This window comes from Nycticebus coucang, chromosome 8 (genome assembly GCF_027406575.1).
Source record: "Nycticebus coucang isolate mNycCou1 chromosome 8, mNycCou1.pri, whole genome shotgun sequence".
Classification (NCBI taxonomy): Eukaryota; Metazoa; Chordata; class Mammalia; order Primates; family Lorisidae; genus Nycticebus; species Nycticebus coucang.
Window position 1 is genome coordinate 60,206,163 of NC_069787.1, and position 18,606 is coordinate 60,224,768.

The window sequence follows — 18,606 nt, forward strand, 5'->3', positions numbered from 1 at the left end:
TATCAATTACATCTATAAAGACGCTATTTCCAAATACAGTCACATTCAGAGGCTGGTTATGAATATTTGGGAGATAATATTCGACCCAGTAGAGCAGTCAATTGTAACCTAATTGTTACACAGGATGAAAATCATCCAAAGAAAACAAATGTCAGAATAGAAACAACCCACAACTTCCAAGGAAAGAATAGGAAGCAGGTACCTACCTGTGGATAGCTATTCTTGGAAGAAACATTGCGAAACCACAGAGAAGCAGTGGGGGATGCTCAGTGTGGGGAAAAAGGTGACCAGGTAATGTATTTGATAATATCAAAGTATGCTCAGGGAATTTGCATGATAGAGCACTCGGGCTCTTTCCACTACACAGATTACTCTGCACCTGCCTGGAGTCTGTGCAGAGTCATTGCACCAGACAAGTGTGGGAATTGGGCAGTAGTAGCTAAAGCCATTCTGAGACCTTGGGTGCAGCTGTGGCCTTCGCAGATCCTCACCAGGCTGGGGAGGGAGCGGACCGACTGAAAGCTCCTATAAGCTGTACTTGGTAACTGGAGCCTAAGCACCTTTCCCCCAGTAGTGCAAAGGGATCTGAATGTGAGAACTGACTGGGGTGCTATAAACTCCAACCTGGGAGGATTTGGGCAACTGCTTCAGTTGGTTTTGGGGGGTGTTGAGAGAACTCTGCAGTCCCCGGGCCACTGGAACTGACCTCTGCCCATGTGACTTTGCATCTGTGTGGTCCCTGAACCTGCGGAACAGCCCACCATGAGCTCAGCCCCAACTTTGCCCTCCAGGTCAGATCAGTCTTGCTGCCCACAAGGCCCTGCTTCTGGCTGTGAGTTCGGGATCAGTACCCTTGTTTCTGGTTTGTCCCCAGTTTTCGCTCTGAGGCTCATATGCTGGAGCCTGGGGCGCTGCTTCTGTGCTTCCAGAGCTCCTTCCAGGCCTGAGACACCACTCAGAGATATCAGCCCTATACCTGGACCCCAAGATCCCACCCTGGACCCTTCACCACTGTCACAGAGTGAGCAGAACTGCTCCAAAGTCCAGAGTCCAGCCTCCAATACACTGGGACCTGGTTTGAGCAAATGCCCATAGCATGAAAACTCAGGACCACTGCATGGATAGTCTTACCTACCTGCCACTGGTCACCTCTGTGGGGAGACCCTGGGCAAAGCAACCCCCACAACACTAGCCTCAGTGAAGAGGGTCTTGTCTAGCTCCCAACTTGAACATCCTACAACTACCTAGTGAACAACCCAATACCCGTCAACACAAACAGCATCCAGCACAGGCTTGAACAGAGGCAACCGCATATGAACATATCAAATCAGAACAGCTGTATCACAGGCTTCTGTGACACTCCACGCCCCTGTCATATCAACATTCCAGAGCAGGGGGAAAAAAGCACCATGTAGGGACCTCCCCTTGTTCTAATTGAGCAGGAGAATTCCCAGCAAAGAACAGGGGCCCTGAAAACATATTACCCCTGAAAAGAGGTTTCATATGAGAAGATACCAGCAAAGAACCCTGGCAACATGAAAAATCAGAAGAGACTGACATGCATCACCCCAAGAAACCACAACGGGGTGACAATACCAAACCTTGACAAGGACATTGTCAAAAGGACAGAAATGAAATTCAGAACATAGATGTAAATAAGATGAATCGAAGAGATAGTTGAAGCCAACAAAAAGAAGCCAAAAAATTGTCTTCAGTAAATTAATGAAAAAATATGACTAAAGAGCTAGAGAACATAAAGAAGGATATAATGGAACTCCAAAAAAAAAAAAAAATTAAAGTCATTAGGGAATTTCAAAACACAGCAGAAGGCATTAGCAACAGACTAACCCAAAGAGAAGAAAGAATCTCAGAGCTTGAAGATAAGGCTCTTGACTAAACCCAGTCATTTAAAGAGGCAGAGAGCAAAAAAGGTGGCATAATCACTTAAGGAGATATGGGACTATGCAAAGTAAACTAACATACAAATTATAGGTATCCCTGAAGAACAAGAAGAAAGAGCTAAAAGCCAGGGAAACCTATTTGAGGGAATATTGAGGAAAACTTCCCTGATACTGCCAGAGATGCAGACATCCAGGTACAAGATGGTCAAACTCCGGGAAGATTCATAGCACACAAGACACATGGTAATTAGCCTGGCCAAAGTCAAAGTGAAGGAGAAAGTCCTACAAGCAGCTAGACATTAGCAACAAGTGACCCATAAAGGAAAACCCATCAGGCTAATAGCGGACTTCTCAGCAGAAGCCCTAGATGCCAGAAGGGATTGGGGTCCTACAATTCAATCTTCTTAAACAGAACAAGTGTTGGCCTAGAATTTTGTATCCTGCAAAACTAAGTTTCATAACTGATGGAGAAATGAAGTCTTTTTCAGACAAGCAAAACGTTGAGAAATTTGTCATGGCCAGACCTGGCCTGCAGGAAATACACAAAACTTTATTATTATGTACACTCAAGTCAGCACAATAGACACCCACCAGTGTAAAACGACTGGAAAAAAGCCAAAGCTCACAACTCTTATAAAAAAATAGCATGAGGGAAACAAAGCAACAAGGTACAACCCAATGTGATGAATAGAACATTATCCCACATATCAATCCTGTCTCTTAACGTCAGTGGTTTCTCTGTGGCCACATCACCTCACTGACTAGCTCAGCAATCATCTAGCTGAGAATCATCATCCTATTACAGAAAAGGGCGCCAGGCCCAGAAATGCCAGGTCTGCTATTTGTGGTCTCACAGCTGGAAAGTGGTGGAGCCAGAATGAGGTTTCCTAGATTTTAGACTCCAGAGCCCCACAATGTAGTAGGGACCAGAGAGCCTTGATCTCTGATAGAGGAAGCAGAGATCTGAGGAAGCACAGGACAGGATCTTAGTGCTGCCTCGACCGCCTTGAGATGCAGCACCTTTATTCTGAAGTGGAACTGACCTAAGTGAGGACAACCAGGAACAAGAAGTCACGTATATGCAGAACAGACTGTGACATCGTTTCTACCAGAGACTTTTTTTAAACACTGGTGACACAAAATGAGTTGGATTTTGATGACCGTGAGCTATGACCCTCTGTATCACTAGATCCATCAGTACTATGGAGAAAATATCTAGCTCAGAAGGTTGTGGGGCTGGATTGGATGAGATAGTTGAAGTGACTTCCAGCATACTGCTTCACAGTTACTATTATTACTCTTATGTGTCTGCCTTCCTCGGTATCTTAAATACCCAAATAACAGGATTCTGCTCTCTGAGGCTTTCTTGCGTCTGACAGACCTTTAACAATCTAAAGATCTGTCCCGGACTGTACAGAGGAACTATGCAGGCTGTTAGGGAGAAGTGAGATTGGGGGAGGCAGGCTCAGAGTGGCTGGCAGTGGCTAAAGAGGTGGTCATTAGTCTAGTGCCAGTTGTCACTACTGGCTTTTTCTGGACAATGACAAAGGGATTTCTGTACACAGAGAGTACGTACCACGGTTGTCCATACCCTAGGCCAAGGTGGGTTTGGGAGAAGTCAGGTTTGTAGGCATCAAATTGATCACATAGCCTTTAATATGTGGCATGTAGGTGTGTCCCTGCGAATGCCATTCCCCCTTCTGAAAGTCCCTGCCAACTTCCTTATAACACCCTATCTTGCCTTTTTTTCAAAGTCTACCTCAAAACTCACCAGGTCTAAGCATGAGGTTCCTATTAGCAGTCTTCCTCTGATAATATCCAGTTGTTGGGCTCTCTCTTGCTTCATCTCTCATTCTTGAAGAATAATTCAATGACAAGGCTCAGAGACGGAAAGTTTCCTGGAACTGCACTGTTCTACCTGGCAAATTGCAGACTCAAGGTCTTCTGGTTCAGAGTCCAGTATATCCCAGTTCTCCTTGCCAATGATTCTGGAATCACCTGTACTCTGGTAAGTCCTCTGGTTTTCTTCACGTGAAGCTATGTCACTGAAGGTATTTCTGAAGAGGTATCATATATTCTCACCTGCTCTCTCTCTCTACTTCGAAGTTTTCTTTACCTCTTCCATACACTTCAACTCAATTTTAGATTACCATTCCCCCATCTTACTCCCCCACAAATCTACCTCTCCCAGAACCCACTTTTACATGACAGAACAAGTACTTAGTAAGTACTGGGCAAGTGACTAACATGGAGCAAGGGCTTTCCTACTAGCATTAGGGTTGATTCTTATTCTCTGAGGAGCTGATGTAGGTGACATATCTCTCAGATGAAGAATTAAAGGATATCAACATGATTAACCAGATCCTGGACTCAGAAGTGGTAGGGGCAGGTGAAGAGAAATAACATTCATTCACTGATGGGCTAAGAAAAGCCAAGTACTGAGTCAGGCACTTTGTGCTCAGAAATTTCTTTAAAAGCAAAATGCAGGGTGGCACCTGTGGCTCAAGGAGTAGGGTGCCGGTCCCATATGCTGGAGGTGGCGGGTTCAAACGCAGCCCCGGCCAAAAAAAAAAAAAAACAAAAAAACACACACACACATACAAAAAAAAGCAAAATGCAGATTTTACAGATAATATAATCCAGAGTCCTGTGTTGCAACTAACTGCCAGATGCTTGAAGGCCCTAAACTCAGCCCTGACAGAGGAACATTACTTAGAAAAATCCCAGGGTAAAACTAGGCAAATATGTATATTATACACTAAAGATAGGTCTTCAGGTCAATAAATAAGTCTCTTTAGTAAACTAAGCGTGCTTGCAGAATTCTGAATCTTCACTGATCTCTAGTATTTGGCATATTGTTCTCCAAGGACTGACCATACTGACAGCCAGAGCATTATGAAAACATGACTCCTCACAGTATAATCTATCATATTCATGATATGGCTACCACATTAGGGTCAATCAGAAAAGAAGACTTTATGTATAATCTTAAAATGAAAACAACACTAAGCTCCAGTAATGGTTAGATGTCTTTGTCAGAATTTGTACTTCTAAAATTAAAGTCAGAAACATGGTTAATGCCTTACTAATATGAAATAATCTGGGGTTTTGCCATTATGCCCTTATTTGGGAGCTAAGAGACAGGAGAGCAGTTTGGCTAAGATTGTCCTAAAATTACACCATTTAATCAAATAAGACCCTTTGTAGTGGGTTTAAGAGAGATAACGTGTTTTATGAATTTCAGATCTTAAGGTTTTGCTGATATGACAATCTAGTGAAAATTAAGAGCTATTCTGCAACTGGGATCTAAATTCAGCCGAAGGCAATGAACATCAGCCTTCTTATCTTGGGCTTTACCTTCCCCTACTGATGTTTTCTCGTACTTAGCATGAGATGGTTCTGGTGGTCAGAAAGTCCTTGAGCTCTCAAGGGATTGGCAGTAAGCCTGTTTCCATAGACATGAGGTGGATGAGCCTTTTGGCTGAAGAGAGTTGGGACTGGAAGACATAGAGAGACAGCCTGGTAAGAGAAGATGAGAATAAGCTGTGGGGTCAGACAGAGCAGGGCTTGAATCTTCTGAGCTGTGCAACCTCCAGACAAGCATGTAGAGCGCCCTGAGTCACAGTTTCCTTTCTGTAAAGGAGAGATTACCTCTTTCAATTTGCAAAGATAGTGGGAGATCCGCAATACTGTTTGTGAAGTACCTGGCATTAAATCTGGCACATGGGAGCTAATGGCAGTAGCTGTCATATGCTGACAAATGTACAGGCTTCATCCTACCACTATGAAATGCTCTTCCATGAATGACACGCTATGAAGAACACCTGCCCCTTTCATGGGGAAGGCTGTGACTTTGGTATATTCTGGTCTTTTCTTGTATGGGCTTTTGGGGGCAAGCAAGCTGCCAAATATGACTATAATAGTTAGAACTGACCAAACTTTTGTTTATATATTAAATTCAACAAGATTGCCACCTACCAGAAAAGACTCTTCCTTACTTAATTAGAAGGATAAAGATGTCATTGAAAAGGCAGGAGCCTCAGGAAGGACTCCCCCTAGTGGGGACGCTACCCACTGTGGGAGTGCCTTAGTGTCCAGGCTGCCACTGTGGGCCATTCTGCTCATCTTTAATACAGCCTGCAGCAGCTGCTTCCAGAAGTTAAAGGGGCAGGGGGGCAAGTACCTATATACTTTGAATTCAGAGTACATTTAATAAAGATGGAAGATTTTATATTATATTTTTTTAAAAGAGAGGAAATTATATCCAAATGGGTCCCTCCCATGGAAAATCTTGGGAAAATGAGAAGAACCAGGAAATAGAAAAAAAAGTGATGAAAGATGGACTCTCTGTATGGAGGCCCTGTTATTGGAGTGGTAGTGTACTGTGCTGGGGAGGGATAAGGTAGCATATAGTTGGTAAGGCTTTCTAAATAGGTATAGAGTTGAAGCTTTCTAAATAGGTATAAGAAGAAGCTGATGAATTGTTTCAAGTCTTTTTAAAGTCTAATAAAACCAGGGGGGGAAACTTCAACTAGGATAGAACAAGCTCAGAGAGGATCAAAAGGAACTTGTGAATTTCAGAGGGTTGCAGACTAAATCGGATGACCAATCGGATGAACTTGCTGCTCAGGGTTTAGGTGCACATACACTTGAACTGTGGGGTAATAAATACATTAACAGGCTGATGACTATTAACTGAATGATGCCCTAGTAATTTTGAGTTCTCTTGCTTCCTACTGTTCACAGTCTGTCAGATCACATAGGAGCCCGTTACAAACGCACTGTGCTTCGACCTACTGAGTCTGAATCCTCATTTTTAGCAAGATCCTCAGGGGGAAGTGTATCTTTTCCTTCTACAAAGGACTCTGCTACACCTAATTAAGAGCAGTATTTAAAATTCTTAAAGTAATCATGAAAAGCTTTATCAAAGTGTAGCTGACAGAGAGAAAGCTATCTGGTGATCATATTTTCCTTTTCATTTTTTCCAAATGCCATTAGTTAATTGGCTTATTGAACGCTTACAAATACATCCATTAAAAGTTGTTTTCATAAACAGCAGAAAATCAGATTCATAAAGTTCTTACAGAAGCAAATAAACTGATTTTCAAAACTGGCCTTCTCTTTCAGCTAATTCTTACATAAATATTATGATGAGTACAAAATCAGTAATGATGTGTCAATAGCAGAGGATCTGAGATCCAACTACTGACTCGAGTATGGCCTTAGCAGAATCCTCAGTGACAGAGAAGCCAAGGTTTGGATTCGGGTCTGGACTCCTAGTGCTAGCTAGCTGTGTCCCTCATCCTTCTTGGGCCTTGGAATCCTCATCTGCAAATAAACAATAGCCAAGAATGATTTCTAGGGCTTTTACATCTTTAATATGCTAAAATCCCATGAACTATAGTACTTTCACCGACAGCATGGGAAACAGAATTTTCCTTAATTCACAGCATTTAACTCTCCTCATTATCTGTATGAACCACGGGTGAAAGGGCAAGCTGATGGAAACCAAAGTGTCTAAATGCCAAACAGATGAATGGGAACACCTCTGTTCAGAGCAGGAAGGTGTGGGCATTGGAGTCTGGAAGGGCGACACCTCATGTGCCCCTGTAAATAGCTGGCAGTTCAGCCCAGCTGCTCACAAATTAGACAAGTGTAGGCTGCTCCTCCACGTGCAATTATGTGCGAAGTACAGCAAATCTAAAAATAGCGTGAGCTCAGCCACAGAGATTAATACTGTCAATGGCTTTCAACTCAACTGACAGGATGGCAAGAAGGGAAGAAACCATAGCAACAGAAAAATCAACACATACAAAAACTCTTCTGAAGTTGACAGGAAAAGTTCAGGTTTAATGAAAGACGCATTTTCAATTCTTACCTTTGAAACTTTGAATTCAAATGTTCAATCATGTGGATGAAATAAAACTAGAATTTTGACAGACTTCTGACAAATACCCTTTCAGCTGTGGGTTCCAGAACCATGAGGATATACCACTACCTGACAATTTTACCTCTATAATTAATCTCTATAATTAAAAGGCCATATGAACAAATTTCATTAAATAATTTTGACCTAAGAGGCTTTCTCCTACATTTGTTTTGCAAACAGTTATAAAAATAGCCTTGAATAGTATTTGCTATTTTAAAATATTTATTTCATGTCTGACAGAAACTATGGGTAATATGGAATTTCCTTGAGATGAATGGAACTTAGCAAAAATAAGTAACATAGGAAAGGATCTAGAGAAATAACTCCTAGAATACATTTCCGAGACAGTTTTCACATAATGAATGCTCAGCTGACCTGACCTTCCGAAGTTCTGATAAAGCTATTCTTGCTCAAGGAACTCACATGCCTAATTTTAGAACCAGCATACCCAAAATTCCAGTATCATTTGCATTATTTGATAAAGAAATATTCAACTGGGTATTGGGAAAGGTGCTATTGGTCTCAGCTTTTCAACTAACTGGTTGTGGGGCCCTGGACAAGTCACTACTCAGATCTACGGCCACAGGCTGAGTAAGCCTCTAAATTCTTCCATGACAAGAGATAGTTAAAGGGAAAGAAGAGACGATTTGTGTTGAATACCCACTTTGAGCCATGCCCTGTGCTAGGGTTAAAAAATATATGTGGCAACAAACTGGCAATTTTGTCTATTTTTTATCTCCAGTTCATACATGAGAACACATTTATAAGCAGGCTGAGTTAAGTGACAGGCTGGATTCAACCCTAGGTCCATTTGCTGCCATATGGGATTGTCTTTCCTTCTCAGGCACCATTTCCCCAACTGACCCTTGCTTGCTACGTGTACAGATTGATCTCCAAGTGTTAGTTACATGCACGTAAGCCATCTATAGATTTTCAGTGCGTGTCTTCTATTTTCTAAGCATGGAAGATGAAGTTCCTTAGAAAGTCCTTCTACAATCTTCCTTTTACTAGGCAACCACTGTTAACAGAATTTCATATCAAATATATAGCACTCTGCCATCTGCTTTTTTCACTTAATAATCTCTCATGAACATCTCTTTATGTTAATAAATAAAAAAGCATTTTAATCTTTATGAAAATTGCATTACTATATTATATTAAATCTCTTACTAATGGATATTTCAGCAGTTCCAATTTTATTCTATTCTCCTTTTTTTTTAGACAGAGTCTCACTGTGTTACCTTGGGTAGAGTGCCATACGTGCCATCATCACAGCTCATAGGAACCTCAAAAGAGCCTCTTGCCTCAGCCTCACAAGTAAAGTAGCTGTAACTATAGGCACATGCTACCATGCTTGGTGAGTTTTTGTATTTTTAGTAGAGGTGAGGTCTTGCTCTTGGTCAGGCTGCACTTGAACTCCTTGAGCTCAAGTAACCCACCTGCCTCAGCCTCCCAGAGTGCTGGGATTACAAGTGTGAGCCACCACACCCAGCCTAATGTTATTCTCCTTTAATAATCAAAAATAGAAAAATATCACATGGAAAAAATACTAGGGTATCAAAATAATTTTTTTAAAAAGTTTGGTAAGTCAAAAACTAAATCAAAACCTTTACCTTAGTTCATCTTTGTATTTTCCTTAAATTTTTGCTTAGAAATCAGTTTCCTATAACACAGGAACATATCTTAATATACCACTATTATATTATGTAGATAAAATGAAATGCATCTGTGGACCTTGGGACCCAGAATTCTTTGTATCATCCCTCAACCCCACTTTAAATATGCAGTCATGCTGTTTATGTGGGGAAAAGAAGTAACAGTTCTGTGAAGGGATTCTGGTTGAAAGTGAAACGTATACACAAACACAAGTCTAGTTTTGTGGTTAGTTGAAAATTCACAGCTGGTATGAGCTTCTCTTTCCATTTTAATTAAAGTGTTTCCCCCTCCCATACAATGAGAAAATGCTCTTTTATCGTGGATTAAAAGACCAAAGTCAGAGCAAAAGCTATTTGAAAGTTCTGAGGCTTAAGTAAAGCTGCTTTAAAAGCTTCTGTGTGTACCAAAAAAACTTGGAAGTTTCCTAACAGGATTTTGTAGCATTCAAGAAAATCCTTTTCCCAATTACTTCACTTCTTTGCTCTCCTACATTAGTCAGGTAAATGGAGTAATGAAAAGATCACTGAAGTTGCCAAAAAAGTAAAAATTACACACATACACACACACACTTTAAAATTATATTTAAATAATTAACCAAAAGTAGTCATGAAGTGTATATTATTTCTATAAACCATTATTTCTTTCTGATGTAGTTTAAATTTGATGATATTAGATAATATGAGATTCATATAACCTTAAGTTTAAAAATGAACATTAAACAGCATATAAACAGTCCAGAAGGGGGGGAATCAGATGTGACCAGGCCAGCATTTCTTGCTGTGATGACTGTCCTGTCAATCATCTACCAGGATTTCTCCTGCTGTTTTTAACCTTTCGATTCCTTTCCCTAAGTAATTGAGAGAGTAGAAATAAGGCTGAGGCCAGAATAAGGCCTAGCTGCTACCAAGACACTGCAGGCAGCCACTTAGATTGGCATCTCCCGAAATCTTAAGAGAACGTTTATTACCTGCTTGAGGCCAGTATGGCTTAGCCATTTGGGTCACTTGTAATGGACTCCTGACCTCTGAGGCTTAGAGCTTGTTAGAGTCTGAAGGTAGAGAGTCTACCACCAAATGAAGGCCCCGGAGGCTTTGGTGGATTCCCTTTGTATCTCCTCAGAGGTAGGATGCATCCTAATTTCTTATAATACCTGGTATTGCCACTATTTCTCCACATTACAGAGCAGCACTCTGGCCATTGCCAGAAGAATACATGTCTTACTTTCCTAATTTATTCCTAAACTATAAATGTTAGACACTGGACAGTGGAGAGAGAATGGATGTCTATTTAAGTGGGCTGAAAAATGTAACAATGTGCATGACTAAAGCATTTATACCCAGCAGGAAGTCACTGAAGTGAAGCCTACATACTAGCAGAGACCATTTCTAATACAAAATACAGACCCTTTACAAATGTAGAACAGTGCCTGAAAACTTTCTAATGTGACATATGTGTAACTCACCATGTAGACTGAACTTCAAACCAGGACATTTCTTAGAATATATGCACCATAAAAAGTAAGAAAAGGTCATGTTTTTCAGGTAGGTGGTTAAAAAATACATATTTAAAAAATACAAAGAAAGCACTATCAAAATAATCACACTAGTGATTTATAGGCAGGCTGGTACAGCAGTACAGCTGATTATTTAAGCTTGAAAGCGCCACATTTCATTTTGGTCTGAGTTAGACAGACATTTACAAAGGAAAATTTAGCAGAAGTGGAAATCCATAGTCAGACTGCTTGATTTTGAATTTCTACTTCATATAACTAGTGATATAATCGTGGGACATTTTTAATCCCCCTGTGCTTCAGTTTCCTTATCTGTATAATGTGGACAGTAACCTACTTCTACTACAGGGCTGTTGTGAGGATTAAATGAGATAATTCACATAAACAGCTTAACAGGCTGGGCGCCTGTAGCTCAGTGGCTAGGGCGCCAGCCACATACGTCAGAGCTAGTGGGTTCGAACCCAGCCCAGGCCTGCCAAACAACAATGACAACTACAACCAAAAAATAGCCAGGCGTTGTGGTAGGCGCCTGTACTCCCAGCTACTTGGGAGGCTGAGGCAAGAGAATTGCTTAAGCCCAAGAGTTGGAGGTTGCTGTGAGCTGTGATGCCCCAGAACTCTACAGAGGGTGACATAGTGAGACTTTCTCAAAAAAAGAAGAAAAAAAACTCAGCTTAACAGAGGTCCTAGCACACAGTAATGCTGGTGGCTATTATTGTTATGACTCTCATCATTACCAGGGCCAATATAATTGACTCACCAAGATGGGTGTCCATTGCCTTTGCACAGTATTTGCACATAGCATCCAGGTCATTCAACTGTCCTTGAAGGAAAGAAATTTGTGCTTCTAATTCTTCTTCCTAAAACAAAAGGGATAAAGATATGGAAATTTAAAGAAAAGTTCCCCAAATGATCTGGGCTGTTTTGCTGAGGCATAATCTCTTTTTAAATCTAGATAGAAAAGAAAACAGCAAGTAAACAAAAATAAACCCACCACTGCCCCATCAATAAAATAGAAAAAGGACAAAATAGAGATTTGAAAAGTCTGGAGTTTTCCTAATTGAATTCTAGCTTTGGGCCATGTATAACTACACATGTAACCTTGTATTAAGGAAGTATGTAAAATATCTTCAATAAATATTGAGCAACACAAATTGAGAAGGAAATCTGTATTTCAGAGGTCCATACTTCCTAGGCAGCTGGTACAAAAAAATTACGTTTTTTTCTTGACACACATTTAAGAAACCTAATGTTTCCATTAATACAAGATAAATATCGTTTTCTAGACAATGATAAAGCACTTAAGAGATTTCCCATAGCACTTGGAAGAGTTTTGCCCCAACAACTCCTAAGTAGCTGCTCCTACATTTCCTCTCTTGGTATGACACTATTTATTTGTTTCTAGAAAAAAGTACTCTGTATTGAGAAATTTACCCAAGTAGTAAAAAACAATCTAGAAAAAGGATAACATTTTTTTTTTAAATGAAAAGATAATATGTGTAAACACTTTCCCAAGGAAATTTAGAAGATTACAGGAGATTTTTTTCAGAGAAAAAGAATAATCCTGATTTTTTAGGATATTTTTAAACCAAGTTAGACTAGGAAGAAAAGATGTTGCCAGAGCTGTCCTAGGCTGGAAAATTGATTTTTCCTTTCACATAAGACTCCTCTGAGTCATTAAAAAGCAGGAAGGGAAAATCTGCTTAGGTATATTTTTTCTCATAGAATGAGGATAATTTGACTTGTACATAGAAACGGTCGAAAAGGATGCTGGTAGGTGTATTCCATTTTAACAATACACATAAGCAGCACCAAAAAGTACTGTATTTGACTGTTGCCTGGAGAAGCAGCCCTTAGGAATGAGTATTGAAATGCCTGACACAGAAAACACATGCAGGAGTATCCCTATAAAGCAAATTATTGTGAAATGACCATGGTAGGATTATACAAGTACTACCATGTTCTTCACCCTGCCACAAAGTGCAGCAGCCTCTCCTAAGAAGTCACCCAAAGGATGATTCTAGGGGACCATGGGAAGCAGTGTTGCATTCCTAACTCTTCAGCTGAGCATTAAGATAGAAAACGACGGGGTCTTTCAGGGTATTTTCTACTTTTCCTCCTTTGTTTTTGCACAGGCTTGAATTTCTATGGTCTATCAGGAAATTGTAGGAAGTAAAGAAAGAAGTGTCCATCAGTTGGTTAACTATGGTTGTGGTTAGTCTTCAGAGATGGCCACCATCAATTCCATTCCTCCCTGAACGTGCATGTTGCTCCATTCATGAAGAGGTAATGGAAGGCAAGGTGGTTCATGCCTGTAATCCCAGCATGCTGGGAGGCCGAGGCAGGAGGATTGCTTGAGCCTGGGAGTTCTAAGTTACAGTGAGCTACTTGGGTGACACAGTGAGACATTGTCTCTTATTTAAAAAAGGGGGTGGGGCAGAGGGTGGTAAGTATTTCCCCTGTCCCTGAATCTGGACTGATCTTGTAATTTGCCTTGATCCAGAGAATGTAGCCAATGTCAAATTACCAATTTTGGGTTAGTTCAAGAGGCCTGCTAGCTTTTGCTTTCACTCGAAGAAGATAACTACCATGATGTAAAGAAGTTCATTTTAGACTACTGAAAGAAAGGAGAGAACATACGGAGAGAAAGAGGGCACATGAGAAGTAATGAATTTCTTGACACATGGATGAACTTTTCTGGACCTTTCAGACCAAACCAGCTACAGTAAGTGACCCAGTCAATACCAGGTGGAGCAGAAGAACAGTCTAACTGAGCCCTGTCCAAATGCCTGAACCACAGACCTATGAGCAACAACAGCTTTGCTGTCTTAAGGTACTACATTTTAGAGTGGTTTGTTAAGTAGCAACAGATAACTGAAATAGTGGTAGAAGGGAAATAAATTGGCACATAGCATGAGAAAACATAAGTTATATTCTTGGTCTTGTCATTAATTAGTCATGTGACCTTAAGTAATTCTCTACCCACTCTGGACCAGTACTCTCTGGAGAATGTAAAGGTCAGAGGTTTTGTTCCTAAGGAGTTTACCAGTAGTTGGAATAAGAAGTTTACGTGGTCCCAGCTGCCTGTCCCATTTACTGAACAAGTCACCTTTTAAATTTCTTACAGACAGAAACCTAGCTGAATGAGTCTGGAACTGTATTGAGGCCAAAACGGTTTGGCATTCTTTTAAAAGGCCCAGCTGTGACCTGTGTTTCACTTGACATATGGCTACCAATTGGGGTACTGACAGCCCAGAGTGGACAAAGGGGCACTAGGAATGCCATGCTTCCTGGCTTAAAAACACCTTCTCTATTTACGCTATGCATTAGTTTAATTTGGATTAGCAACTACTTCCTTTAAAATACAAAGTCTTTGGGAGTTTTAAAACCCAGCAGCCATTCCTGTCTGCACAGATTTCTTTTAAAAAGGAAAGAAAACTGGGAAAGAACTTCAGAAGAAATACTTTAGGGGATATAGGTGCCGGTTTGGAGTGAGGTGTTGAACAGCTGGGGGGAAGTTTATACCTTAAAGAGGGTGTTGTTCTCAAACACTTTACTGTTCTAGCAGGAACGTTCTTATCATAGAGTGTGATGCGACTGAGGCCCTCTAACTCGTGCAGTGCCTGGGGCAGTCCTGAGTGTATGCAGCCCAGAGCACTTGCAGGATGAATATGCAGAGTTATAAAAACACAAATTTCCAGATTTGCAGTTTTGCTGAGGGCTCTGGTGGCATCTTGCAACCCTAAAACCCAAGTAAATCTCAGTACAAACAAATATGATTGTCTCAATACAAACCCTGTATAAAAATGTAACTTTGAAGCATCTCAACCTTCTTTTTCAAAGGAGAGCTTATACAAAAGCCAAGAATATGGAAAAAAAACAAAAAACAAAAACTCTGATTGAAACAGTGTGAGGGGCCAAGAGCCTGCTCCATTTGGAAGTTTGAAATCCAGTGTGTTAGTCCTTGAGTTTGCTTAAGCTTAAGACATTCCTAAACCTTTCAACTATCACTCAGACTTTATAAATAGAAATGGAATCGCTTGGAGGAGAAAGGTAGCTTGTCATTTATTCTTCGCTTTATTACATAATTATAGATAAAAGAGTAAGCCAAGAATCAAGTTTCTAAAATTGTGAGAATTGGCTTTATATTTCTATCTTAGCTTTTCATGCTCCATGCTAATAATGCTTTAAACATTTGACAGCTTTAGTGATTTATTTTCATTACAATGGTCTTCATAAAAACAAATTTCACTAAATTTGTCTCCATAAAAACAAATGCTTGGCTAATTGCCTTGAGGTATTATGAAAGCAACCAGTTAGTTTAATTTTTGTGTATAAATAAGACACTGAAGACACATGCTTTTTATATTTAATCTGTGCTCTGCCTTCCATTTATAGAAGTAAGTGTGGTGGGGCATGGTGGAATTCTGAAGTAGACACACCTGGGTTCAAACCCTATTTTTGCCAGTTACTAGCTCTATCACCTAGACAATTTCTTTAATTTTTGGTCAATATGCCCCCACCTGGCAGGATGGGGTAGGGGGGAACAAAATAGGAACAGTGAAGAATGGAGAGCAGTGTCTGGTACAGGGTAGGTACTCAATACAGATAATTATTCTTTCTTTTCAAAAATTCTTTATAATCAAGGTAAAACAGAGAAATGAATTCTAAGTACAAGGTGTGATGATTTACTATTGGAAAACACTGGTTTCTGGTTTTAAAAACTTTTTCTTTAGCCCAGAAAGATTAATTAAAGCTGAAGAGTCCATCACTGTCTTAAGTCCTGGGTAGCAAATTAATGTTGAAGGCAAGAAACTCATGGAGGATTATGAAGTTGGGCCATAGGCAGACTACACTGTGTGACATCACTAATTGTACTTGGTAGCACTGTAGGGAAGGACCAGAGTATGAAGGCCACTCTATCAGAAAAGTCTTATCTAACCCTTTTATACTGATTATGGTATATCCGACACTGAGCTTTATTAACACATTTAATCATCACAACAAACCTATGAGGTAGATTTTCTCATTATTCCTCCCAAACATAGATTGCATAAGCCACATTCACTGGAAGTGTATGTTAAAGTTTAGATAGCTTTTTTTCTTTCACTTTTTAAAAAATTATTAAATCACAGCTGTGTACATTAATGCAATCATGGGGTACAATGTGCTGGTTTTATATACAATTTGAAATATTGTCATCCAACTGGTTAACATAGCCTTCATAGCATTTTCTTAGTTATTGTGTTCAGACATTTATATTCTGCATTTAGTAAGTTTCACCTGTACCCCTCTAGGATGCACCATAGGTGTGGTCCCACCAATTACCATCCCTCCCCCCATGATCCCCCTTCCCCACCCCTCCCTTGCCCCTTTCCCCATATTCTTGTGCTGTAATTGGGTTATAGCTTATATGAAAGTTATAAATTAGTTTCATAGTAGGGCTGAGTACATTGGATACTTTTTCTTCCATTCTTTAGATACTCTGCTAAGAAGAATATGTTCCAGCTCCATCCATGTAAACATGAAAGAGGTAAAGTCTCCATCTTTAAGGCTGCATAATATTCCATGGTGTACATATACCACAATTTATTGATCCATTTGTGGGTCGATGGGCACTTGGGCTTCTTCCATGACTTAGCAATTAAGAACTGGGCTGCAATAAACATTCTGGTACAAATATCTTTGTTATAATGTGATTTTTGGTCTTCTGGATATAGACCAATATCACTAATGAATATTGATGCAAAAATATTCAACAAGATCCTAGCAAACAGAATCCAGCAACACATCAAACAAATTATACATCATGACCAAGTCGGTTTTATCCCAGGGTCTCAAGGCCGGTTCAATATACGTAAATCTATAAATATAATTCAGCACATAAATAAATTAAAAAATAAAGACCATATGATTCTCTCAATTGATGCAGAAAAAGCTTTTGATAATATCCAGCATCCCTTCATGATCACAACACTTAAGAAAATGGGTATAGAAAAGACGTTTCTTAAAGTGATAGAGGCCATCTACAGTAAACCTATGGCCGATATCATATTGAATGGAGTTAAATTGAAATCATTTCACCTCAGATCAGGAACCAGGCAAGGTTGCCCATTGTCTTCACTGCTCTTTAACACTGTAATGGAAGTTTTAGCCATCGCAATTAGGGAAGAAAAGGCGATCAATGTTATCCATATAGGGTCAGAAGAGATCAAACTTTCACTCTTCACAGATTATATGATTGTATATCTGGAAAATACCAGGGATTTTCCCTACAAAATTCTTTTTTTTTTTTTTTTTATTGTTGGGGATTCATTGAGGGTACAATAAGCCAGGTTACACTGATTGCAATTGTTAGGTAAAGTCCCTCTTGCAATCATGTCTTGCCCCCATAAAGTGTTCTTAAAAGTGATCAAGGAATACAGCAGCGTCTCAGATTACAAAATCAACACTCATAAATTGGTAGCCTTTATATATATCAACAATAGCCAAGCTGAAAAAACAGTCAAGGACTCTATTCCATTCACAGTAGTGCCAAAGAAGATGAAATATTTGGGAGTTTACCTGACAAAGGATGTGAAAGATAGCTCTTTGAGAACCCAAGTCACTAAGCCTACTACTCCTGTTTCTTCCCTCTGTGCACATTTTTTCTTATGCTCAATTACTATGGTCCTTCCAGTGAATAACCTCATATCTCAGTTTTCCTTATCAAAGATTTACCAGATGTACTGTTGAGTCCTAACCCTAAATGGCCTACTAATCTTATTGTCCTTCAAAAACAATCAGGTATGAACGGTTGTGTTCTGTTTCGTTATTTGATGAATGATTTTCATTTTAGACTTTAAAAAGTGGGGAGTCTACAACCATTATACCCCAAATAGTCTACAACCATTATACCCCATATCATTATACTTCTATTCAAGTATTACTATCAGTTTTTACATTATAATATACGAATTTTGTGTATCAATTTTACTAAATTATTCAATTTCTTTTTGCTATTTTCTGGTTAAAAATAGGACAAGTTTTATTGCTTCTTTATTCACTTATTCATTAATTTATTCAACAAAGAAATGATGCAGTGGATACTTTTCCATTGTGTTAGGTCTTATTAGAAAGACAATAATGAATGAGACATGGAGTTGGACTGCTAAAGTTTAGAGGAAGTTAAAGCTTGCACATAAACCCAAGAGAGAGTAAGATAAAATTCTGTTGGCTGGGCACAGCAGCACATGCTTTTAATCCTAGCACTTTGGGAGGCCAAGGCAGGAAGATCACTTGAGGCCTGGAGTTTAAAATCAGGTTGGGAACCCCTCTGTCTCTACAAAAATTAAAATATTAGCTGTGTGTTAGCGTGCTCAGTTACTTAGGAGGCTGAGGTGGGAGGATGACTCAAGATCAGGATTCAAGGTTCTAGTGAGCTATGACTGTACCACTGCATTCCAGCCTGAGTGATGCAGTGAGGCCCTGTCTAAAAAAAAAAAAAAAAAGTTGCTTCTCTAGAAGAAATAAGAGAGAGATTCCTTCGCAATTCTGAGAAGGGAAGATGACTTCCATTTGTGGATACAGAAATGAAAGTGGGCTTTCTGGAAAGGTAGCATTTACGGGGG

At 39.8% G+C, this 18,606-nt stretch overlaps 1 protein-coding gene across 24 annotated transcripts in view; it reads right to left on the reverse strand.

The window, feature by feature from the left end:
- TBC1D5 (TBC1 domain family member 5) overlaps positions 1-18,606 on the reverse strand; it is a 584,642-nt gene that overhangs the window by 13,869 nt on the left and 552,167 nt on the right. For all 24 annotated transcript variants that reach the window (XM_053598465.1, XM_053598460.1, XM_053598463.1 and 21 more), the window contains one exon: positions 11,757-11,856. In XM_053598465.1, coding sequence (XP_053454440.1) covers positions 11,757-11,856 — 100 coding nt within the window. The remainder of the gene's footprint in view (positions 1-11,756; positions 11,857-18,606) is intronic.